General features: G+C 37.0%; 1 protein-coding gene across 9 annotated transcripts in view; it reads left to right on the plus strand.

Moving 5' to 3' along the window:
- STK31 (serine/threonine kinase 31) overlaps window positions 1–25,636 on the plus strand; it is a 141,435-nt gene that overhangs the window by 25,298 nt on the left and 90,501 nt on the right. For 8 of the 9 annotated variants that reach the window (XM_031665322.1, XM_009203228.4, XM_009203223.4 and 5 more), the window contains exons 6-9: window positions 1,608–1,766; window positions 7,943–8,301; window positions 9,276–9,450; window positions 24,091–24,206. In XM_031665322.1, coding sequence (XP_031521182.1) covers window positions 1,608–1,766; window positions 7,943–8,301; window positions 9,276–9,450; window positions 24,091–24,206 — 809 coding nt within the window. Of the gene's footprint in view, window positions 1–1,607; window positions 1,767–6,269; window positions 6,367–7,942; window positions 8,302–9,275; window positions 9,451–24,090; window positions 24,207–25,636 lie in introns of those variants that run through there. The other variant, XM_031665325.1, reaches the window with a different exon arrangement.

Here is a 25,636-nt window from a genome sequence, read left to right on the forward strand (position 1 = left end):
TTTTATAATCACCTCAGATTATTCAAGAATAGGTTATATAATATGTAGGTTATTTTTGGTGCCTAGTTCTTTTTGTCTCAGTTCTTTTTTCTTTGAGACGGAGTCTTTCTCTGTCGCCCAGGCTGGAGTGCAGTGGTACGATCTTGGCTCACTGCAACCTCCTCCTCCCAGATTCAAGTTATTCTCCTGCCTCAGCCTCCTAAGTAGCTGGGATTACAGGCACCCACCCCCACACTGGCTAATTTTTGTATTTTTAGTAGAGACAGGGTTTCACCCATGTTGATGAGGCTGGTTGGACTTCTGACCTCAGATGATCCGTCCACCTCAGCCTCCAAAAGTTCTGGGATTACAGGAGTGAGCCACTGTGCCCAGCCTACCTCAGATCTTAATAGTTATATTTGGTTCTTGCTAATGAGTAAATTTTAAATGTTCTTTCTATTAAGCTTTATGAGTAGGAGAAGAACATTTTGATTGATCCTTCTGAAGTTAGGTATATCTTTTATTTAGTTGATGTGAATATTGTTAATAATAATGATTGATTTGCCACTTTCTTGTGCCTGGGTTAAATGTGGTAAGTTTTCTTTGTGTTAAGCTTTTTTTTTTTTTTTTTTTTTACATTGTGAATTCTTGGAGGATTTTTAAGAGGATTTAGAGAGATAGAATTCTGAATAGCTGTTTGGTGACAGTTGCATATTGCAGGCTGTGTGAAAGCACCTCTGTAGGATTTCCTTTAGTGTTTTTTCTACACCTGCTTTCTGTACTTAAATTATAATATGTATGTTTTTACTGAACCTGGGAAAGCGATTAAGGATAAAAGATAAAAAGTTAAAAATATGTATGTTTTATAAATATTTTCTTTGGTGTAATAAGATGCTAAGATGTAACAATTTGATTAGTATTCTGAATAACTTGGTTTAAAAAAAATCTCATTTTTTTGCTGTCTTAGGTAATGGTTTATTTTAGTGGAATGGAACTTTCTAATTGACCTTTCTCCTGTGATTTGACAACTGGAGATGATATTTTGCATTTGCTTTTCACTTGGCTTTAATTTTTTAAATTAAAGGGCAATGTGATGTTTGATCTTGAAATAACTATTTTTCTTTTTTACTTTTTAAACGGATGTAGAGCTGGAGGTAAGGGTGGTGAATCTGATTAGTTTACATGGTCTACCTGGAGTGAGTTTAATTGTATCAAAGGAAGTTTGATAACTTTGCCTTTCTTTTCAGATTTTATTCTTTCCAACTTGAAATTGAATTGAATGTTGCTTGATTTTAACATTAGGAGAAACAGGAGAGGGCTGTAAGCTTCATAGGTTGATGTTTATTTAAAATATCAATTGTCTAAAAACAAAAAACACCTTAATGAGAAATGGTACTGTTGGAATTTAACTAGTAGCAAGTAAAGAAATCACTGGAATTTCATGGACTGTGGATTTTTTTTTATTTTGAAGATATTATTAGAGAGCTATTTCTGAATGTGTTTTGTCATTTTGAGATAAGAATGCTATTTTGATATACGGGTCATTAACAGAGAGCAGCAAATTGGTGGTTTCTTTGTAAATATTTAATCTGGGGTCAGTATTAGTATTTGTCTCTTATTTTTTCCAGTGTCTGGTGCGGTACATTGACTATGGAAATACTGAAATTCTAAATCGATCTGATATAGTTGAAATTCCTTTAGAGCTGCAGTTTTCTAGTGTCGCCAAAAAGTATAAACTTTGGGGACTACACATTCCTTCTAATCAAGAAGTTACCCAGTTTGATCAGGCAAGTCATGGATTTTAAATATTTTTGCTAATGAAAGTAAAACTATGTGCTTGAAACAAAATGTAAGTATAATTAAATTTTACTTGAATAGAAAAGTCTGTATAAATTAGTGAAAAATAGGAATTATAATTAGAAAGCAATTACATATTTATACTCATTTTTGCTAGGTAAACATTGAACAGGTAAGAATGACATATACATATGTAATATATATAAATAGTTTCTTCTGATGTTTAAAAGGATAGTCTTTTTTTTTTTTTTTTTTTTTTTTATTGGGGTTTCCTTTTTTTTCCCCGGTTGGGGTGTTGTTGCGGGTTTTTGGCTCCCTGTAACCTCTGCCTCCCAGGTTCAAGCAATTCTTCTGCCTCAGCCTTCCGAATAGCTGGATTACAGGCCTTTGCCACCATGGCCAGGTAATTTTTGTATTTTTGGTAGAGTCGGGGTTTTACCATGTTGGCCAGGCTGGTCTCGAACTCCTGACCTCAGGTAATCTGCCCACCTTGACCTCCCAAAGTGCTGGGATTACAAGCATGAGCCACTGCGCCTGGCCAAGGATAGTCTCTTATATGATGGAGAAAATAATGAATGCAGTTATTTCTATAATTGTTTTGGGAAGGTATTTATTAAATAAAAGTGATCTTTACCTAGTCCTGATCATAAATACCACAAATTTGAAATTAACGGGGTTATAATCAGATTTTATCATTTTGGCAGAGGCTGATACTGTTTGATGTAAAAATTGGCAGCAGATGTTTTGCTCATGTGGCTTCTAGTTCATATTCCTTTCCACTGAATTTTGGGTTGGTAACCTAATTCTGGAAGACATTCGATAATTTCAGGGGTAGTCTTACAGGAATCCTACCTCTTTTAAAATCTGTTGTACAATGATGATTCTTTTGGTAAATGGTAATGCTGGTAAGAGATTACATTGCAAAGTAATCAGGTTTGTAATTATTATAATAGCAGCTCAAGTAGCTCATGTGGAAAACAATTTAATCATTGTACGCACTGTAAAGAAATTAATTAAAATTTAATTAGTTAATTGAAATTAATTAAAAATTAATTAATTGAAATTAATTAAAATTGCCTCTTTATTTTCCTTTGAGAATCTTGTAGGTGTGTTGGGTATAGTTTTGTATGCTATGTAGTTACTTACAAGAAACATTTCTGTACATAAAACTCAGGCTTTCATAAACATGAAATACAGATATTATAAAATTATACCCTAAGTTTCTGGTTTAAAATCTAAAGTTTGTTACTTTCTTCTTTAATATAAATGCTTTGACCAGGTTGGGGAGGCTTGTTTTGGATTTCTTTCATGCCTAAAACTCTAAAATCTTGTTTACAGACCTTAGAATATTATCTGCTCTCACTTTATTTTACATATAGGGAAATTGTAGCCTAGAATAATTAAATGACTTCAAGTCATGAAGCTAATTAGGGAAGAGCTAGGCCTAGAACTCAAGTCTATTGTTCTTTTCATAGTAAGATGCACAGATTTGTGTTGATTGAAATACACATGAATCAAGTGGGAAAAAGACATTTAAAAGAGTTAATTTTAGAATTGAATGAATAAACTGAAGCTGAGAATGTTTTTGTATGTTTCAAAGATTCTTTATAGATGGTACTGTATATAAACATTTATATATATATATTTTTTTGTTTTGTTTTGTTTTGTTTTTTTTGGGGGGGATGAAGTCTTGCTCTGTCGCCTAGGCTGGAGTGCAATGGCATGATCTCAGCTCACTGCAACCTCCACCTCTTGGGTTCAAGCGATTCTCCTGTCTCAGTCTCCTGGTAGCTGGAATTACAGGTGCCTGCCACCATGCCCGGCTACTTTTTGTATTTGTAGTAGAGATGGGGTTTCACCATGTTGGCCAGGCTGGTCTTTGAACTCCTGACCTCAAGTGATCCCCCCTACCTGTGCTTCCCAAAGTGCTGGGATTACAGGCATGAGCCACCCAGCTAAACATTTGTATTTGGATGCTTAGTTCAGTAAAAAGATCATTGATTAGAGTTAAGCTAATTGGCACACAATATTTTCTGGAAAAAAATGAACTATTCTTGAATAGCTCTGCTTAAAAGGCCCATGTTTAGTTATTAATTCTCAGTCCAAATTTCAACTCTAATCTTTTATATGAAGTCTTTGCTAATACCCACTTACCCGGTCCTCTGTGGTGTTTTAGTCACTCCGTATATAAAGCCTATAAAGTTGTAATTTTTTCCTCCTCTACAAGCCTAGTGAGTTTGTAGAGATAAGTATTCACTTTTCTATGTCTAATTTCCCTGCCAGGTAGGTGTTAGATGAGCATCAGTTTATCTAGCATTTGAATAAATAGATGAACAGTAGGGATTCAGTAACAACACAAATGCCTCCCTCCTTCCCCTTTTCCAGAAGGTGTCCTGGGCACTGAAATTCCTTCACATTTTTAACTAACACTTTCACGCTATGCTACGGCACAGTCAGAATCGATACCCAGAATGGTAGTTTGCTGAAGATCAAGAATATTACATTACTGTTCCTACGTGCCTGACTTTAAAAATTATATGTAGAGTAAGGGAATGAGAGCTAGAGCTTGGAATTTGTGTTTAACAATTTAAAGACCTTTTAGCTTGTTTTCTAATATATACAAGCAAAATTCCGAGGAATAAAGTAGAAAGCAAATGATCCTTTCTTGTTTCTGAATGAAGCTTACCAGTTTGGAAAACAGAATGAAATATATTTCTAAAAAGTGACATTAATCTTTTTTAATGATTGAAAGCCTTATGTTCTAAACCAATGACCAGATTTATTTTAAAAAGTTAAGTTTTGCCAAGTGCAGTGCCTCATGCCTGTAAAGCCCAGCACTTTGGGAGGCTGAGGTGAGTGGATGGCTTGAGTCCAGGAGTTTGAGACCAGCCTGGGCAATATGGCAAAACTCTGTCTGTACAAAAAATACAGAAAAATTAGCTGGGCATGGTGGTACATGCCTGTAGTCCCAGCTACTCGGGAGACTGAGGTGGGAGGATTGCTTGAGCTTGAGGGGTCAAGGCTGTGAAACCCTGTCTCAAAAAAAAAAAAAAAAAAAAAGTTGTTTTATACCTTTTAAATACCTAAATATATATTTTTAAGTGCAGATATGTATCTCCAGCTCATAAGGGTTAGTGGAAAATATATTTCTTATGATAAAAATCAAATGTTTATATGTAATATATATAAAAACATACATATTTTTGGTAAAGTATAGTATTAAAACACCCATGTATCATATACTCTGTCATTCTTTTTGTTAGTTGGAACTGAAGAAGACTCAGATTTTACTTCAAGTTCAGAGTTCTGTGTTTATGATTATATATGATTCAGGGAGAATCTGTTTGAATAACTTCATACTAATTGTGATTGGTGATTGTAAGTAAAATGAATTTGAATTCAGAGAGAAATCTAAAATTAGATTTCTGCATAAAAATTCTATGCAAGGAGTAATGGACCTTTAGAACATTCAGCTTTAGGTAATTGAAACTTTTGTAGAAAATAGGTTATTTCCATTTGAATTCACATATTGCCCAAAGACAGGGTTCCTTGAAATATTAATAATTGCACATATACCAGCAATAATTTTCAAAGACTTCCTAGGGGCGTAAGTTGTTCTTGAATTTTTAGATAGACTTTTGATAATAAGAGTTGAAACCAAGAGTTTTTGTGTGAAAGAGGTTAACTGGAAAACTACATCTAATTGATTAAAATCCTAACATATATTTCAATTATTTACATTTTGAGGTTGTTAGCTTTGCCTGCTTGATCCCATTTGATTGGTGATAACTTCTGGACCTCATTTGTTATTTATATTGATATTCTTGGTGAATTCAAGCCTCTTGATATAATGTGTATATTTCTGAATTTTATGCCTTAAAAAATTTATAAAACCTGTGTTTTTGTTAACCTAAAGTATTTTCTTATTTTGTTTTGTGGATTTAAAAAATTATTTTTTCACCTAGGCACAGGGTGTGTGCCTGTAATCATAACTACTCAGGAGGCTGAAGTGGGAGGATTGCTTGGGCCCAGGAGTTCAAGACCAGCTTGAGCAAACATAGCAAGACCCCATCTACAAAATTTTTTTTTTTTTTTTTTTGGGTAGTGATAGTTGGTGATTCTTGAGCATATGTAGTTTGAGTCTCCTCTGCCCCTTCAGTTGCATCCTTCTAGGCCCAGGTATCCTTAACCTGGTGTTAAAATAAATGTGTCGGCCGGGCGCGGTGGCTCACGCCTGTAATCCCAGCACTTTGGGAGGCCGAGGTGGAGGGATCATGAGGTCAGGAGATTAAGACCATCCTGGCTAACACGGTGAAACCCCGTCTCTACTACAAAATACAAAAAATTAGCTGGTCATGGTGGTGGGTGCCTGTAGAGCTGAGGTCACGCCACTGCACTCCAGCCTGGGTGACAAAGCCAGACTCCATCTCAAAAAATAAAAAAGAAAAAAAAAAATGTGTCCCAATTAAATAATTCTTTTTTGTAATTGTATGTATTTCATGCATTTAAAAACATTACGAGAAAAAGTCCAAAGATTTCACCTGACTGATAAAGGAGCCCCATGGCCACAAAAAGGTTAAGAATTCCTACGTAAGTCTCACTTTTACTCTCTATACTACTGTGTAGTTAAAAAAGAGAAAATAGTTCTTAAAAATATTATTTAGTTTCTTGGACCTTGACTTCCCCACACCCCCTATTTCTTTTAAAAACGTGGCTGGTTTGTATTTGGTGGTTTTTAGTGTGTTTTTTACACTCTTGTTTCTCTGGTTATTATAGGTATGATGTCCTATTTGATTTGCTTTGTTTGCATAAACTATATTGTTTTTCATATTTATAGAGTGGGAATGTAGCTAAAAATACAGCTCCACCTTCTAAGAGAGATACGTTTCATCAGATGATGTCCCTATTTCAAGGAAGTTGTGAACCAGTAAATTTGAGCAGTACCTACCCATTTTGTGTTTTAAATTTATGCTTTATATATTCTGAAAAAGAGTACTTACTTTTAATTTCCTTTATAGTATGCACAGGGTAAAAATCAGGAAAATAACCTAGAGAAATTTGGGAAGAGTAGTTAAGATTGTGTCAAAGTAATTTTAGTAATTACAATTTTATGGAGGAGTAGATAAGTTCTTACTAAAATTAAGTTTCAATATGTTCCAATCCCAAATATGTTTTAGGTATATCTTTGCTTAGTTCTGTTGATGGATATTCAAGAGCTCAAAGTTAGCAAGCACCTAATTTCTCATATGCCAGTTGTACAGTTGTAGCCCTCTTAAGCAAAAGTCTGTTTAAGAGAGTTTTGAATGTAGAAGGCCAGACACGGTGGCTCACCCCTCTAATCCCAGCACTTTGAGAGGCCAAGGTGGGTGGATCACTTGAGGTTAGGAGTTTGAGACCAGCTCAGCTGACATGGTGAAACCTCATCTCTACTAAAAATATAAAAATTAGGTGGGTGTGGTGGTGTGTGCCAGTAGTCTCAGTTACTGGGGAGGCTGAGGCAGGAGAATCGCTTGAATAGGGGAGGCGGAGGTTGCAATGAGCCAAGATTGTGCCACTGAACTCCAGCCTGTGCAACAGAGTGAGATTCTGTCTCAAAAAAGAAGAAAAAAAAAAGTTTTGAATATGTATTTGTGATACTTCACATTTTATAATTTCAGTTTGTTGATTTTTAAATAATTTGTATTTTGTGCTTTCAGTTTGTTTTTTCACTTCTGTTTGTCTTACTTTAAAATCAGAGTTCCTGAGTGCCTCTAAAACTTTTAAAGTTTTGTAAAATTGAGTACCTTTTCTAGATATCAGAGATTCATTTTTATGTGCTGTTGCTTTTCAGGAGAGCATTATATTTAGTTGGGGCCAAAGTAGTCAACGTAATCTGCTGGGTTAAAAAAAACTATTCTAGGATATTTACTTAGTAATACATTTTTAGATTTATAAATATGGCTGCCTATACAAGTATTTAGCTCTACTTCATTTTAGCAAATGTGTAATTGGAATACATTCATATATGTGGAGATGTATATTTGCATATTATAGACAACATCAAGGTAAGACTTCTGTATATAGAGATTTTAGAATGAAGAAATATGATGCTTGGAAAAAATGGGTAGAAACAAAATAAGGGAAGAGAAACGTTGGTGTAGCTGGTTTATGTTTTCTTCTTTCTTAGGGCACAACCTTTTTGGGGAGCTTGATTTTCGAAAAGGAAATTAAAATGAGAATTAAAGCAACCTCTCAAGATGGAACAGTTATTGCTCAGGCTGAGTATGGCAGTGTGGATATAGGGGAAGAAGTGTTTAAGAAAGGATTTGCAGAGAAATGCAAACTTACTTCCAGAACTGACATCTGTGAGGAAAAAAAATTGGATCCTGGTCAACTTGTTCTCAGGAACCTCAAAAGCCCCATTCCTTTGTGGGGGCATAGATCAAACCAGTCAACTTTCAGCAGGCCCAAGGGGCACTTAAGTGAGAAGCTGACTCTTGACTTGAAGAATGAAAATGATGCAGGAAATCTTATGACATTTCCAAAGTAAGAATTTAGTCTTCACTTAGATTTCTAATTCATTGTAGAGGTCCCTGTCATAGTAGAATAGAAGTTAAGGCTTATGCTTTTGGAATCCTTAACTGTGTCAGTGATTTTAAGGGCTGATGCTGATATTTCTACTTTTCTCAAATGTATTCCTCTCTGCTTTAGCAGGGGTATTTTCATTACAAGCTATTTTGAAAGAAAAATAATTCCTGAATTATTTAAAAGTTTACATACAAACTTTTCATGCCAACTCATTGGAATACACTTATCAAAAATAAAAATCTGCTCCCAAATCTGAATTATTCAGGCAAAGTCAGAATTTCAGATAAGATTTGAAATTTTTCCTATGACTTTAGGAATATTTTAAAGAGTTTCAGGGAATTGCCTTTACTTTTTAAATAAAAGTGAGACTCTTTTCTTCTTCTTGTGAAAACTTGTGGTGGAGTTTGATTATTCCGAATAGCTTACTTTTTAGATAATTTTGAATCATCAACTTGAAGCAGAAAGCCAGATTTGATATTTATATGTATCAAAACAGTCTTCTATATCATGGTCCAAGACATGATGCTGTATCTTGGATGATATAGTTGTTTGATGGGATCTCTTCAGTGCTTTAGGAGCTAAACTGTCAAATGGTGGGGGAGGTGGTGAACAGGGGGATCACAGGGAGGAGGCATTGGAAAAAAACTAATACAGAAATGCTTTTTACTTTGTTCTTTGTAGTTGATAGTGCTATGAAGAAGTTGGAATATATTTTCTTAGAGAATTAGAGGCATTGTTGAATTATGACTTCAGTTATAAAATCTTGTTTGCATTAAATTATTTTTTAATATTATGAACTAGGTAAATATTTTAGTTTTCAAAATTAACTTTCAGATATATTGTGGTATAAAAAGACCAAGATAACTTAGATTTGTTTTCTCTGTCATCCTTATTCAGTTTGTTTTTTAAAATAAATGAATTTGTTTTTATAGGGAAAGTTTGGCTGTTGGTGACTTTAATTTAGGGTCTAATGTCAGCCTGGCAAAAATTAAGCAGGACCAGAAACTGATTGAAGAAAATGAAAAACTTAAAACAGAGAAGGACGCTCTTCTCGAAAGTTATAAGGCATTAGAATTGAAAGTAGAACAGATTGCCCAGGAGCTGCAGGTATGTTCAGTGGCTTAAGGTGAAGAGTGTCCAATTGGGAAATCTGTGTACTCATCTGCTGCTATTTATTTTTCTGTCACTTTCCTTTCCTTCCCCACCTCGTCCTCTACTTCTTTGCTAATCCCTGTATTTGTTTATAGGTGAATTTTTGTCTTATACTCCAGACTAATCGTCTTTGGATTTCATTGGATGTTTGAAAATTTAATAGTTTCTAATTTACATTTCCCTTTATGTTCTAAAAACTTTTCAACTAAGGCAATTTTCAAACACTGTAAAAGGAGAGAGACTTGAATAATTAATTCTCATGTACCCATCACCCAGTTTTTACAATTATAACACATGGCCAATCTTTTTAAAAATTTATACTTCCTGGATTATTTTAGAAGTCCCATTGCTATTATTTCATAGTCTTCAGTATGTATGACTAATAGAAAAAGACTTTAAAAAACCACAATAATAATACTATTCATACTTAAAAATAAACAATAATTCCTTAATATTATTTATATCTAGGCAGTATTCAAATTTGCCATATTGTGTCATGAATGCCACATGATTGTAGACATGTTGATTGTAGTGCTCTCCAATCAGGATCCCAGTTAGGCACATACATTGCATTTTGGTTGATATTTCTCTTAAATTGCTTTAATCTGTATCCTTGTGTTGCTTAACTGGCTTTTTGATCTCCACGTGTGTCTTCTTTTATGGTAATCACGTCTCCAGATTTGCTCAGATTCTAGTTCAAAAATATTTCCCCCCCAGGAATACAGTGTGGTTGATAAATGAATGTGTGTGTATGTGTGTGTGTGTGTGTTTTACACCAAATCTGTTGTTCCTGCACTAGTTCTCCAATTCTCTGACACCAACTGGGTGTCTAATAATTCAGTTCCATTCTGACACTACACTACCTGTACTTAGCATATACCCTACAAGTTAAGGACTCAGTTCCATAATCTGCCTCTACTTTAGATGCCAGCCACAAGTGGGGTCCCCAGGCTGCTTGCATACATACCTACCCACTCTAAATTTGGGGTTTCCCATGACCCTGCCTGAGGTTAGATAATTCACTAGAACTACTCACAGAACTCAAGGAAGTGCTATACTTAGAGTTGTATTATTAAAGATATAACTCAGAAACAGCCAAATAATGGAAAATAGGCATAAGGCAAGGTACTGGGGCAGGAGGTACAGAGCTTCCATGCCCTCTCTGAGTGTACCACCCTCCCAGGTCATGGATGTGTTCATCAACCCAGAAGCTCCCCAAATCTCATTATTCAGAGTTTTTTTGGTTTTGTTTGCTTGTTTGTTTTGAGACAGTCTTGCTCTGTTGCTTAGGCTGGAGTGCAGTGGTGTAATTTCTGCTCGCTGCAACTTCTGACCCCGGACTCAAGCAATCCACTTATTCCAGTCTCCTGGCTAGCTGGGACTACAGGCGTGTGCCCCATTCCTGGCTAATTTTTTGTGTTTTCTTTTCTTTTCTTTTTTTTTAAACTAAAACTTGCCTTATTTATATCCCCAATGGCGTGATCTTGGCTCATTGCAACCTTTGCTTCCTAGGTTCAAATGATTGTCCTGCCTCAGCCTCCTGATAGCTGGCATTACAGGCACCCACCACTATGCCTGGCAAATTTTTGTATTTTTGGTAGAGACAGGGTTTCACCATGTTGGCCAGGCTGGTTTCGAACTCCTCAGGTGATCCACCTGCCTCTGCCTCCCAAAGTGCTGGGATTACAGGCATGAGCCACTGTGCTCAGCCCACATTTTCTTTATCCAGTCTATCATTGATGGGCATTTGGGTTGGTTCCAAGTCTTTGCCATTGTAAATAGTGCTGCAGTAAACATACGTGTGCGTGTGTCTTTATAGCAGAATGATTTATTATCCTTTGGGTAGATACCCAGTAATGGGATTGCTGGGTCAAATGGTATTTCTGGTTCTAGATCCTTGAGGAATTGCCACACTGTCTTCCGCAGTGGTTGAACTAATTTGCACTCTCACCAACAGTGTAGAAGTGTTCCTCTTTCTCCACATCCTCTCCAGCATCTGTTGTTTCCTGACTTTTTAATGATTGCCGTTCTAACTGGTGTAAGATGGTATCTCATTGTAGTTTTGATTTGCATTTCCCTAATGACCAGTGATGATGAGGTTTTTTTCATATGCTTGTTAGCCGCATAAATGTCTTCTTTTGAGAAGTGCCTGTTCATATCCTTTGCCCATGTTTTGGTGGTGGTGTTTTTTTCTTGTAAATTTGTTTTAAGTTCCTTGTAGATTCTGGATATTAACCCTTTGTCAGATGGATAGATTGCAAAAATTTTCTCCCATTCTGTAGGTTGCCCGTTCACTCTGATGGTAGTTTCTTTTGCTGTGCAGAAGCTCTTTAGTTTAATTAGATCCCATTTGTCAATTTTGGCTTTTGTTGCCATTGCTTTTGGTGTTTTAGTCATGAAGTCTTTGCCCGTGCCTATGTCCTGAATGGTATTGCCTAGGTTTTCTTCTAGGGTTTTTATTGTTTGGGGTTTTACTTAAGTCTTTAATCCATCTTGAATTAATTTTTGTATAAGGTATAAGGAAGGGGTCCAGTTTCAATTTTCTACATATGGCTAGCCAGTTTTCCCAACACCATTTATTAAATAGGGAATCCTTTCCCCATTTCTTGTTTTTGTCAGGTTTGTCAAAGATCAGATGGTTGTAGATGTGTGGTGTTATTTCTGAGGCCTCTGTTCTGTTCCATTGATCTTTATATCTGTTTTGGTACCAGTAGCATGCTGTTTTGGTTACTCTAGCCTTGTAGTATAGTTTGAAGTCAAATAGTGTGATGTCTCCAGCTTTGTTCTTTTTGCTTAGGATTGTCTTGGCTATACAGGCTCTTTTTTGGTTCCATATGAAATTTAAAGTAGTTTTTTCTAGTTCTGTGAAGAAAGTCAATGGTAGTTTGATGGGAATAGTATTGAATCTATTGATTACTTTGGGCAGTATGACTATTTTCATGGTATTGATTCTTCCTGTCCACGAGCATGGAATTGTATTTTCTGTACAGGGGGGGGTTTGCTATGTTGCCTGGGCTGGTCTCAAACTTCTGGGCTCAAGCAACCCTTCCTCTTTTGGCTCCAGAGTTGCTGGGACTACAGGTGAGCCACCATGCCTTGCTAAATTAATGAATTTTAAACACATTTGACATGTTTTAATCCACTGAAGCCATTTTTTTTTCTTTTCGATGCACACATTATCCCCTTTGAAGTCTTTTTAAATTAGCTGCTGTGTCCTTTTGACATCATAACAGATGATATTCATAATGGATAAATCACCATTATTAAGTTTTTCATTAATCTGTGACCTAATGATTTTTGCAGCCATCGATGATTGCTGTCTGCAGCCATGTTTTCATCAGGTTCTGTATTTCTTAGAAGGAAAATTCCAACTATTTGGTCATGGTGAAGTCTAGTTTGTTCAGTAAAGGCAAGCTAACTTGATTCATTCCCTTTATATGTACATGTTTTCAAAAAATAAGTTTATTCCCTAGCATTGTCCAGTGTTGACCAGCAAGGGTTATTTGTTCTCCTTAAGTGTTATTATGAACTAATGAATTTTAAACATATATGAGTGTTTTAATTCGCTGCAGCCATTATTCTTTTTGATGCCCAGCTTATACTCTTTGGAAGTCTTTTTAAGTTGTTGCTCTGCCCTTTTGATGTGATTCCAGTAGTCTGATAGCTTCCTTGTTTTCATGGTGTCACAGGTTGTTCCGTGCTCATCTGCATTTCCTACCCTAATCCTGGAAGAGTTATTTCTCCAAGCTGTAGTTCTTTTTAGTGGCAAGAGGTATTTAGATACCAGACTTTGGGTTCTAGGGTTGTATATAGCTATTGATTTAGTCTTTGCTTCTAGGTTATGGAATGTCTAATGGATAGGGTTAGGAAATACTAATTTTGTTTTCTAATGCTATACTGAGATACCATTTACATACAGTAAAAATGCACAAGTGCTGTCTGGAGTTTGGTAAATTTTGACATATGTATACACGCATGTAACCTGAATCACCCTCATCAAGATTGGCTGATCAAACTAGCATGAATCAGATATTTCACCTAGAATCAAGCTCTACCAATAATTTCAGGGACACAGTTGGTAACAAAGAGATTCCTTTGTTCCAGAGCAGGTGCCCCAGTCTCTGACCAGAGGCTAGAATGTCTGCTGTGGCTACTGTTGCCAGGCATCAAACAATGTCTCTAAACTCTCATAAGGGTGCCATCTGTAGGACTGTGACTAGAGAGGGTGGGGCCCCTCTCAGGTGAGCAGTGTTGGTATGATGCAATGGGGAGTGTGTTCTACTCAAGTCTTAAGTCTCACAGCAGCCTATAGCAGAGCTTTGGGTGTTGTTGCAGGTGTGCATAGGAGAGCCTGGCTTTTCTGCCCCTTCTTGGCTGGGCAGTAGCTGCAGTCAGCCTTAACTCAAGCCAAAGTTGGGGCACAGCTCAGAATTAAACTCTCAAAATGACAGTTTTGGCCTGTGCCCTGGGATACTAGGGCACCACCCAGGCGAGCAGCATGGGCAAAAAACTGTGGGAAGTGTAGTCTGATTGTGTCTCAGTTTCACAGCAGCCCATTGCAGGGTGGTGGGTATTCTATAGATATGTGTGGGGTAGCCTGGTTTCCCTGTTGGTCCTTTGCTGGGCAGTGACTGGGGCCATGTCAGCCCCAACTCAGGCCAAGGGCAGGACTCAGCCCAGTATTGAACTCAGAAAATGGTGTCTTGGGCATGGGGCTAGAGAGAATGGGGCACCACCCAGCCAAGCAGCATGAGCAAGAAGGTGTAGGGAGTGTGATCTACTTATGTTTCAGTCTCAACAGCAGCTTGTAGCAGATGACAAGTATCCTCCTGGGGGTGCATGGGCATGCTTGTTCTCCTTCTCCTTTTTTGGAGCAGTACAGTGGCTGCAGCCATGTCTATAGGTCCCTGGTATCTAAACTCTTAAAGTAGCTCCCTGCTGAGGCTGCTCCAGACTTGGGTGCCTGTGGGATTCTGTGTGGATTCCTTTTCTGGAAGAATGTCTCTGTGTGATCTTTAGGCAGCTCCGTGAGGTGCGAGGCCCTAGTGGATCGAAGGTTTCTCCTATAGCCAGTGTTGTAAAAGCGTGTTTCAGAGCTCTGGGGATTTTTCTCTTACTATTTCCCTGCATACTTTCCTGGCTCTCAGCTGTTTTCCGGCTAGGCATGCTTCCTCAGACCCTCTACTTTCTTACTTCTGGGGCTTTCTGTCTCTTCTCTGGTGAATCCAAGTGTTCGTTATTAGATAATCTGTTCAAAATATGTCTACTTACTATTCTGATTCTTCCCTGTGGAGAAGGCATACGCTTATCTAGTTGGCCATCTTGATTATTTTCTCTCTCACTCATTCTTTATCATTGTGGTTTGATGTGTTTCTGTAATGGGAACATTTGATTCCTTTCTTGTTTTTACTTGTGTGTTTGCTCTACTCTGTGGGTTTTATACTTTTTTTTTTTTTTTTTGAGACAAGAGTCTCGCTTTGTCACCTACGCTGGAGTGCAATGACACGATCTTGGCTCTCTGCAACCTCCACCTCCCGCGTTCAAGCAGTTCTCCTACTTCAGCCCCCTAAGTAACTGGGATTATAGGCACCCACCACCACGCTTAGTTAATTTTTGTACTTTTTAGTAGAGTCGCAGTTTCACCATGTTGGCCAGGCTGGTCTCGAACTCCTGACCTCAGGTGATCCGCCTGCCTCGGCCTCCCAAAGTGCTGGGATTACAGGTGTGAGCCCACTATCAAGCAATTCAGCCTAATATTTATAAAGCACTCCACCCAACAACTTATAAGATACACATAACTTTAAAAAATGAATGAAACATTTCCAGACAGACCATATGCTGGGTAATGAAACAAATGTCAATAAATTTAAAAGAACTGAAACCTGAGTATGCTCTCTGATACCAATAAAATTAAATTAGAAATCAGTAACAAGGCCGGGCGCGGTGGCTCAAGCCTGTAATCCCAGCACTTAGCCAGACTCAGTCTCAAAAAAAAAAAAAAAAAAAAAAAAAAAAGAAATCAGTAACAAAATATATTGCGGGAACCACTGAGTATTTATCCAAAAGAAAGGAGTTAACATGCACTCCTAAGTTTACTGCAGCACTATCACAATATCAAAGACATAGAATGAACCTAAGTGTCCATCAGCGGATCAAGAAAATGCAGTATATATACAATGGAATACTATTCAGTCATAAAAATGAATGAAATCCTGTCATTTACAGCTACATGGATGGAACTGGATGTGATTCTGTTAAACAGGCACAGAAAGACAAATATTTTACATTCTTGTTAATATGTAGGAGCTAAAAAAGTTGATTTCATGGAGGTAGAGAGTGGAATGATAGATACCAGAGGCTAGGAAGGGTGTGTTAGGGAGAGAAGAATAAAGAGAGGTTGGTTAATAAGTACAAACATGCAGTTAGATAGAAGGGTAAGTTCTAATGTTTGATAGCAGATGACTATAGTTAATGATGTATTGTATATTTCAAAATAGCAAGAAGAGAAATGTCTTGAAATGTTCCCAACACACAGAAATGATAAATCCTTGAGGTGATCGATATCCTAAATACCTACACCTGATCATTACACATTCTAGGCATATGAAAAAATATCACACATACACCAGTAAATATATACAAATACTATGTACCAAGAAAAAAATAAAATATATATTGGGGAAATCTTCAAATTTGTGGAAATTAAGCACATGCTTCTAAATAGTTCATAGTTCAAAATAGGAGTCACAAGGAAATGTTTTAAATATGCTTCACTAAATAATAAACAAAACATATCAAAATTTGTGGTTTGTAAATAAAGCAATGCTTAGAAAGAAATATTTATCTCTAAAAGTGTATTATAAAAGTACAAAAGATTTAAAACAATAATATGGAGGACTTCAGGTTTTGGTTTCACATGTAAGGAGCCTGGAAGTCACTATGCCATCCTAACACATTAAAAAGCTGAACAAAGTGAAAATCAACAACTTTTCTCAGATCTGTAAGAAAAGGTGAGATAGGTAGGGTCATGGGGAAAACTGCTACTCCTAAAATTAGACAGACAGGGATACAGAGAATCACAACATACTGGAACAGAAATTTCTACAGGAAGCAATGCCTAGATAGGAAAATCTGGACTTCTGACAAACTGCTGGAAACTAGGTGTGGGCAAGACTGAGAGTTGAAAGCTCCAGGGGCATCTAGTCATGCTGGCCCCCATGCTTTTGTGAGTTTTACCTCCAGGAGTTAGATCAGGTTCTCACAGTAAATACAGTATCATATATATCATTGCAGTAAAATCCCCTCATGCTTCCAGCAGTGAGAGGGGAAAACAAACCATTTTGAAATATCCCAGAGCACTATGTACTTCTTAGTAAGATCTACCCTGAAAAGAAACCAGTTAACCACAGCCTAACCTGCTGAGATTTCACCAAAGCCTACCCGACCTGGGGGAAGGAAGTATCCAACTCCAGCTAGCTATATCCTTCCACATGGAAGGAGGTAAATACCCAATTCCATCCTATTCTAGCCATACTATCCCACCTAAAGGGGGAGGAAAAAAATGAGAAACGCTTGTGAATTCACAGGCCAGAGGCGTAGACTCACAAAAAGACTGAGACCTAATCACAGGACCATACAACACATCACTCCCCTGTATATCTTACAACTACATTATTAAAGACATAATTAAACCAATTGCTTTTTTACCTGATATATCATATACAGTTATCAAGAAAAAATTACAGCCAGGCACAGTGGCTAATGCCTGCAATTCCAGCACTTTGGGAGGCTGAGGTGGGTGAATTGCTTGAGCCCGGGAGTTCAAGACCAGCCTGGGTGATATGACAAAATGGTCTCTACCAAAAAAAAAAAGTGCAAAAATTAGCCAGGCATGGTGGTGCACACCTGTAGTCCCAGCCTCCCACTCAGGAGGCTGAGGTGGGAGGATCACTTGAGTCTAGGAGGTGGAGGTTGCAGTGAGCCAAGATCACACCACTGCATTCCAGACTAGACAAGAGGACAAGACCCTGTCTCAAACCAAAAAAGAAAAAGAAAAAGAAAAAATTATAAACTAAAGAAAAACTCAGAACCAGATGTGGAAGGGATGTTGGAATTATCAGACAATGAGTTTAAAACAACTATGATTAATATGCTATGCATTATAATGGAGAAAATAGATAGCATGTAGTAACAACAGATGGGCAATGTAAGCAAAGAGATGGAAACCCTAAGAATGAACCAAAAAGAAGTGTTGGATATCAAAACACTGTAACAGAAATCAAAAATGCCTTCAATGGACATCCTAGTAGACTGGACGTGGCTGACAAAAGAACCCTAAAACTGAGAAGCAATGACAACAGACTCAAAAGAAACAACAGAAGACCTAAGAATTGTGGGACAACTACAAATCATGTAACATATGAGTAATGAGAATGCCAAAAGGAAAAGAAATACCTAAAACGATACTGACTGAGAATTTTCCTAAACCAAAACATGGATCCACGAAGCTCAAAGACCACTAAGCTGAATGAATGCAAATAATAATAATAATAAAACTAAACATATCATTTTCAAACTACAGAAAATCAAAGATAAAGAAAAAATCTCAAAGAAGCCAGAGGGCAAAAAACAGCTTACCTATAGAGGAGTAAAAGTAAGAATTATACTCAACATCTGATATACTTTGGATGTTTGCCCCTTCCAAATCTCATGTTTAAATGTAATCTCCAGTGTTAGAGGTGGGGCCTAGTGGGAGGTACTGGTTCATGGGGCAGATCCCTCATGGACGGCTTAGCACCATCCTCTTGGTGGTGAGTTCTCACTTAGTTCACACGAGATTTGGTTAGGAGTGACCCCTTCCCTCCCTTGCTCCCCTCTGCTTGCTCCCTCTCTCCCCATGTGATAAGCTGGCTCCCCTTTGCCTTCAGCCAGGACAGTAAGTTTCTTAAGGCCCTCACCAGAAGCAGATTCTGGCACCATGTTTTCTATATAGCCTGCAAAACCATGAGCCAATATAAACCTCTTTTCTTTACAGTCAGTCTCAGATATTCCTTTATAGCAATGAAAACGAATATAACATCTCCTTGGCAAGCATGCAAGGAAGTAGAGAATGGAGTGAAATATTTAAAGCGTTGAACAAAGAAAAGCCACCAACCTAGAACTCTATGTCCTAAATCATCCTGGAAAAGCAAAGATGAAATAAAAGACTTAGAGGGGAAAAAAAAAGAGGGACAATGCAACTGGTAGACCTTTCTTGAAAGAAATGTTAAAATATGTTCTTTAAAGAGGAGAAAAACAATATAGGTCAAAAACTTGTCTCCACATAAAGAAGGAAGAGCATCAAAGCAGGAATAAGTGAAGGTAAAATATAAACTTTTATTCTCAATTGATCTGACAGAAAATAGTTTCTTAAAAAATAATAGCAACAATGTATTTGATTATATATGTTTATGTGTACATATATATGCTTACACATAATTATATATAAGTGAAGTAAAAGACATCAACAACACAAGGAGTAAGAGGGAGGAATTAGGATTATTTTCTTATAATAAGGTGCTCACACTACCCATTAAGTGATACAGTGTTACTTGAAAGCGGGCCTGAATTAATTGTAAATGTATACTGCAAACACTAGAGAAACCACTGAAAAACATTTTTTAAAAAAGTATAACTGACATGCTAAGAAATAAGAAAAAATAGAATCTCATAAAATGCTCAATTAAAGCACAAAAAAAGAGAAAAAAGTGGAAGACAAAAGAACAAGCAAGAGCATCAGATAGATCTTAATCCAATGCAACCACATCAATAATCACTTTAATGTCAACGGTCTAGATCGGGGTCCCCAACCCCCAGGCCATGAACTGGTAGGGTCCATGGCCTGGTAAGAACTGGGTCAAGGCTGGGCACGGTGGCTCAAGCCTGTAATCACAGCACTTTGGGTGGCCGAGACGGGTGGATCACAAGGTCAGGAGATCCAGACCATCCTGGCTAACCCAGTGAAACCCCGTCTCTACTAAAAAATACAAAAAACTAGCCGGGCGAGGTGGCGGGCGCCTGTAATCCCAGCTACTCAGAGGCTGAGGCAGGAGAATGGCGTAAACCCGGGAGGCGGAGCTTGCAGTGAGCCGAGATCCGGCCACTGCACTCCAGCCTGGGTGACAGAGCGAGACTCCGTCTCAAAAAAAAAAAAAAAAAAAAAAAGAACTGGGTCATACAGCAGGTGAGTAGCAGGTGAGCGAGTATCACTGCCTGAGCTTCGCCATCTGTCATATCAGCGGCGGCATTACAGTCTCATAGGAGCGCAAACCCTATTGTGAAGTGCACACATGAGGGATCTAGGTTGCATGCTCCTTATGAGAATCTAATTAATGCCTGATGATCTGAGGTGAAACAGTTTCATCCCAAAACCCCTAACCTCCCTCCTGGAAAAACTGTCTTCGATGAAACTGGTCCCTGGTGCCAAAAAGGTTGGGGACCACTGGTCTAAATACACCAGTTAAAAGACGGACTGTCAGAATGGATGAAAAAGCAAGATTCAAATATACACTGTCTACCAGAACCTACTTTAAATATAAAGATACCTACAGATTAAAAGTAAATGTGGTCAGGCATAGTGACTCACACCTGTCATCCCAATACTTTGGGAGGCTGAGGCTGGAGAACTCCTGACGACCAGGAGTTCAAGACCTGTCTGGAAAACATGTCAAGACCCCATCTCTTAAAAAAAAAAAAATGCCAGGGATAGTGGTGCATGCCCGTAGTCCAAGCTACTCAGGAGGCTGGGGCAGGAGGAGGATAGCTTGAGCTATCCTTGAGAGGAGTTCAAGGTTGCAATGTGCCATGATTGTACCTCTGCACTCCAGTCTGGGTGACAGAGTAAGACCCTGTCTCAAAAAAACAAATAAAATTAAATTAAACAGATGAAGAAAAATATACCATGCTAGCACTAATCAAAGGGAAACAAATTAACATAGGTACTAAACACTAGGAGCTACACTAATTTCACACAGAGTAGACTTCAAAGCAAGAAAAGTTTTCAGGGATAAAGAGGAACACTAAACAATGATAAAGGGGTCAATTCTCTGTATGTGCCTAATAATAGAGCATCAAAATATATGACTTAAAGACTAACAGAACTGCAAGGAGAAATAAATAAATCTAGTATTATAGTTGGAGATGTCAACATCCCTCTATCAGAAGTGGACAGATCTACCATGAAAAATTAGTAAAGATACATCTGAACTCAATACCAATAAATTAGATATAACTAACATCCATAGTCTACAGTGGATAATTAACATCTACAGACTACAGCTGACTCTTGAACAAAGCAAGTGTTAGGGGTGTCAACCCCCACAGTCTTGAAAATCTATGTGTAGCTTTTCATTCCACAGAAACCTAATTACTAATAGCCTACTGTTGACCAGAAGCTTTATTGATAAGACAAGCCATCAGTTAGCAAGTATTCTGTATATTATATGTATTATATACAGTATTGTCACAGTAAAGTAAGCCAGAAAAAAGAAGATACAAGGAAAAGCATAAAGAAGAGAAGATATATTTACTACTCATTAAATGGAAGTGGATCATCATTAAGGTCTTCATCCTCCATCATCTTCACATTGAGCAGGCTGAGGACAAGGAGGAAGACAAGAGGTTGGTGTTCCTATCTCACCAATGGCAGAGATGGAAGAAGTGGAAGGGGAGGCAGGAGGGGCAGGCATAACTGATGTAACTTTTATTTAAAATATCCACATATAAGTGGACCGTTGTAGTTCAAACTCATATTCGAGGGTGAACTATAGTTCATCCAACAACAGCAGAATCTACATTCCTGTCAAGATCATATGGAAGATTCACCAAAATACGCCACCACATTCTGGGCCATAAAACACACCTTAACAGTTAAAGGAATAGAAACCGTACAATGTCTGCTTTCAGGCCACAGTAGAATAAGCTAGAAATCAATAACAGAAAGATAATTGAAAAAAAATCTCAAAACATGTAAGGATTAAACAACATTAGTAATAACACATGAGTCGAAGAAGAAATCTCATGAAAAATTTAAAAATACTTTCAAGATAAAAATACAACTTATCAAAATTTGTAGAATGTAGCATAGGCAGTGCATTGACAAAAATTAACAGCATTGAAATGCATATATATCAGAAGTGAAAAAAAAACTAATATTACTAATCTAACTTTGCTCCTTAGGAAACATAAAAAGAACAGCAAATTAAATCTTAAATATGCAAAAATAGGAAAGTATAAATCAATCGATCTGAAAACAGGAAATCAAGAGGAAAAAAATCAACAAAACCAAAAGTTGATACTTTGAAAAGATGAATAAAATTGGTAACACTATAACCGGGCTAATTAAGAAAAAAAAGACAGGAGGACACAAATTGCCAGTATCAGAAATGAAAGAGGGCATCAGTACAGATCCAATGTAAAACATTAAAATTAAATATAAAAATGTAAAATTAAAAATATGAACAACTCAAGGCCCACAAATTTGATAACCTAGATTAAATGAACTAATTCTTTGAAAGACATAATCTGCCAAAACTCACATAAAAATAATCTGAACAGATTTATTTCTATTTTTAAAACTGAATCAACCATTAATAAGCTTCCAAAACAGAAAGTGTCAGGCCTATATAAGTTCACTGATAAATTCTACCAAACATTTAAGGAAAAAACTATATCAATTCTCTGTCATTGAATAGAAGCAGAGGAAATACTTCCAAACTCATTCCATGAGGCCAGCATCACCCTAATACTGAAAGCAGAAAACAGCATTACAAAAAAAGAAAGACACAAACCAATATATGTCATCAACATATATGTAAAAACCTTCCAAAAAATTAGAAAATTGAATCCAACAATGTATGAAAAGAAACACAGTTGATGCTTGAACAACACAGGTTTGAACTGCATAGGTCCACTTACTAACAGATTTTTCTCAATAAGTTACACAAGGTGTGCCTGCTTGTATACCTTGTATAACTTATTGAAAAAAAAAAAAGTAAAAATTTTAATTTATTTTAAAATAATTTTAATTTTAACTTATTTTTAAATAAGTTAAATAATTTTAAGTTAATATTAATTTAAAATTAAATAAATAATTTCAACTTACAAAATTTTAATAAATAATTTTAACTTATTTAATTTTAAAATAAGTTAAAATTATTGAACTTATTTATCCCTCCACCTGTTCCATCTCTGTCACCTGTGAGACAAGAGCAACCCATGCTCTTCCTCCTCAGCCTACTCAACATGAAGACAATGAGAATTAAGACTTAATAAAAAGTAAATTAATAAAAAGTGTGAGCCACCATGCCCGGCCGGGTTTTGTACTTTCATGTGTTTTTATGATCACAGATTGTCATCCTTTTCACTTCCAGGTATTGTCCTCCCTTAAGTATCTCTTGTGGAGATGGTCTAGTGCTGATGAATTCCCTTAGCTTTTGCTTGCCTGGGAAAGACCCTGACAGATTCTCTCTCTACTTGTTCAATCAACTACTGAGAGAGAAGTATTGAAATCTAAATATTATTGTAGTTTTGTCTGTTTTATTCCCTTTTGTTCTATCAGATTTTGTGATTTTTTAAAAAAGCTCTGTTATTATGCAAGTATACATTTAGAATTGTTGGATCTTTTTGGTGAATTGACCCATTTATCTTTATGAAATGTCTCTCTTTATTGCTTAGAAAATACTCCCTGTGCCAAAGGGAGTTGTTGCTTGACATTAATACAGGCATATTTGCGTATAGTATTTTTATTCGAAGTTCCTAGAGCAGTCAAATCGGTAGGAACCCAAAGTTGAATGGTGGTTTCCAGGGTCTTGGGGGAAGGGAGATAGGGAGTAGTGTTTGATAGATACAGAGTTATAATTAGGAAAGATGAAAAAGTTCTGGAGATGGATGGTGCTGATGATTACACAACAATATGAATGTACCTAATGTAACAGAACTATACATTTTAAAATGGTTAAAATGATAAATTTTATGTTACATATATTTTACCACAATTTAAAAAAAGACATAGCACCAAAAAAAGATGAATGAATAAATTCCGAAATGCTATGCCAAGAGTGATAGTATATAGTTTGCTTAGAATCATTAAAGCCTTCATTCTTTATTTAATTGAAGCAGTTAAAAATAAATATTAATTTGAAATAAAAATCAGCAGCTGGATTCTATTTTATTCAAATTTGGAAACTTTTTTTTTTTTTTTTTTTTTGAGACAGAATCTGACTTTGTTGCCTAGGCTAGAGTGCTGTGGCACAATCTCGACTCACTGCAACCTCTGCCTCCCTAGCTCTGGCCATCCTCTCACCTTAGCCTCCTAAGTAGCTAAGACTACAGGCACGCACCACCACACCCATGTATTTTTTTGTAGAGACGGGGTTTTGTTGTGTTGTCCAGGCTGGTCTCAAACTTTTGAGCTCAAGCCATCTGCCCTCCCTGGCCTCCCAAAGTGTTGGAATTACAGGCGTGAGCCACTATGTCCAGCCAAAAATTATTTAAATTATAGCAGAAATACAGTTTCCTATTTGGGTCACACTAGGATGTGCTTATTCTTTGTTTCAGCAAGAGAAAGCAGCTGCAGTGGATTTGACTAATCACTTAGAAAGCACTCTGAAGACCTGTATAGATACCAGAATGAAAAATCTGGCAGCTAAGATGGAAATACTGAAAGAAATGAGGTAAAAAGCATATTTTTCAGAAGGATATTTTAAACTAATTGTTAATCAGTGGTTCTTTGTTTATTTAAATTGTATGCCTGCCATTTTTGCTTTAAAATTTAACCTTTGTATTTTTATGACTTCAAGGAGAGAAATTAAAGATAGTTATTTCTGAGATGAACTTTATACTGTTTTTGTCAGTTTTCACTGCTTGGAGCTATAGTGTTCTAAGGTCATAACTGAGACTGAAATTGAAAAAACAGCAACATAGTTTTAAGTGATAGTTTGATGGGAAACTGCCATATCCAGTTATTTTGCTTGGGGTTATTTTCAGGAGTATACCCCGTCCTTGAATAACGTGTTTTCATTCAACATTATTTCATTATAACATTGAAGAAGAAAATCAATTTCTAGCTGGAGCCCCACTGTCTGTGTGGAATTTGCACATTCTCTCCATGTTTGGGTGGTTTTCTTGGAATACTGTGGTTTTCTCTCACATCCCACTTAGGTGAATTGATGTGTCTGTATTGTCCCAGTATGAGTGAGTGTGGATGAGCGTGAGTGTGTCCTGCAGTGCAATGGTGTCATGTCCAGGTTTGGCTCCCATCTTAACGCTCTGAGCTGCTGAGATAGTTGTGGCCACCTATGACCCCTGGATTGGAGTAAGCAGGTTGGAAAATGAATGAGTGAATGAATATATACAAATTATCATAAAATAAAAATTGGTAAAGTATGCAAGAATCATACAGATGCCTTTGCAATAAACAATGCGGCATGAAAGCATTCAGTGAGCCCACTGTATTTGTTATTGTTTGTTTTTGAACCTCTGGTGGTAGGGGGTGCTTCTTACAATTTTCGCTTTGCAAACATTTATTCCTTGATTTAACCCTACTGTCACCCACTCATTCACCAAAGTTTGGGTAAATAATTATCTTAGCTTTTTATTTTTTTTATTATTTTTTATTTTTATTTTTTATTATACTTTAAGTTCTAGGGTACGTGTGCACAACGTGCAGGTTTGTTACAGATGTATACATGTGCCATGTTGGTGTGCTGCACCCATTAACTCGTCATTTACATTAGGTATATCTCCTAATTCTCTCCCTCCCCCCTCCCCACAATAGGACCCTGTGTGTGATGCTCCCCTTCCTGTGTCCAAGTGATCTCATTGTTCAGTTCCCACCTATGAGTGAGAACATGCGGTACTTGGTTTTCTGTTCTTGTGATAGTTTGCTGAGAATGATGGTTTCCAGCTGCATCCATGTCCCTACAAAAGACACGAACTCATCCTTTTTTATGGCTGCATAGTATTCCATGGTGTGTATGTGCCACATTTTCTTAATCCAGTCTGTCACTGATGGACATTTGGGTTAATTCCAAGTCTTTGCTACTGTGAATAGTGCCTCAATAAACATACACGTGCATGTGTCTTTATAGCAGCATGACTTATA

Source organism: Papio anubis, chromosome 4 (assembly GCF_008728515.1).
Source record: "Papio anubis isolate 15944 chromosome 4, Panubis1.0, whole genome shotgun sequence".
NCBI classification, from domain to species: Eukaryota; Metazoa; Chordata; class Mammalia; order Primates; family Cercopithecidae; genus Papio; species Papio anubis.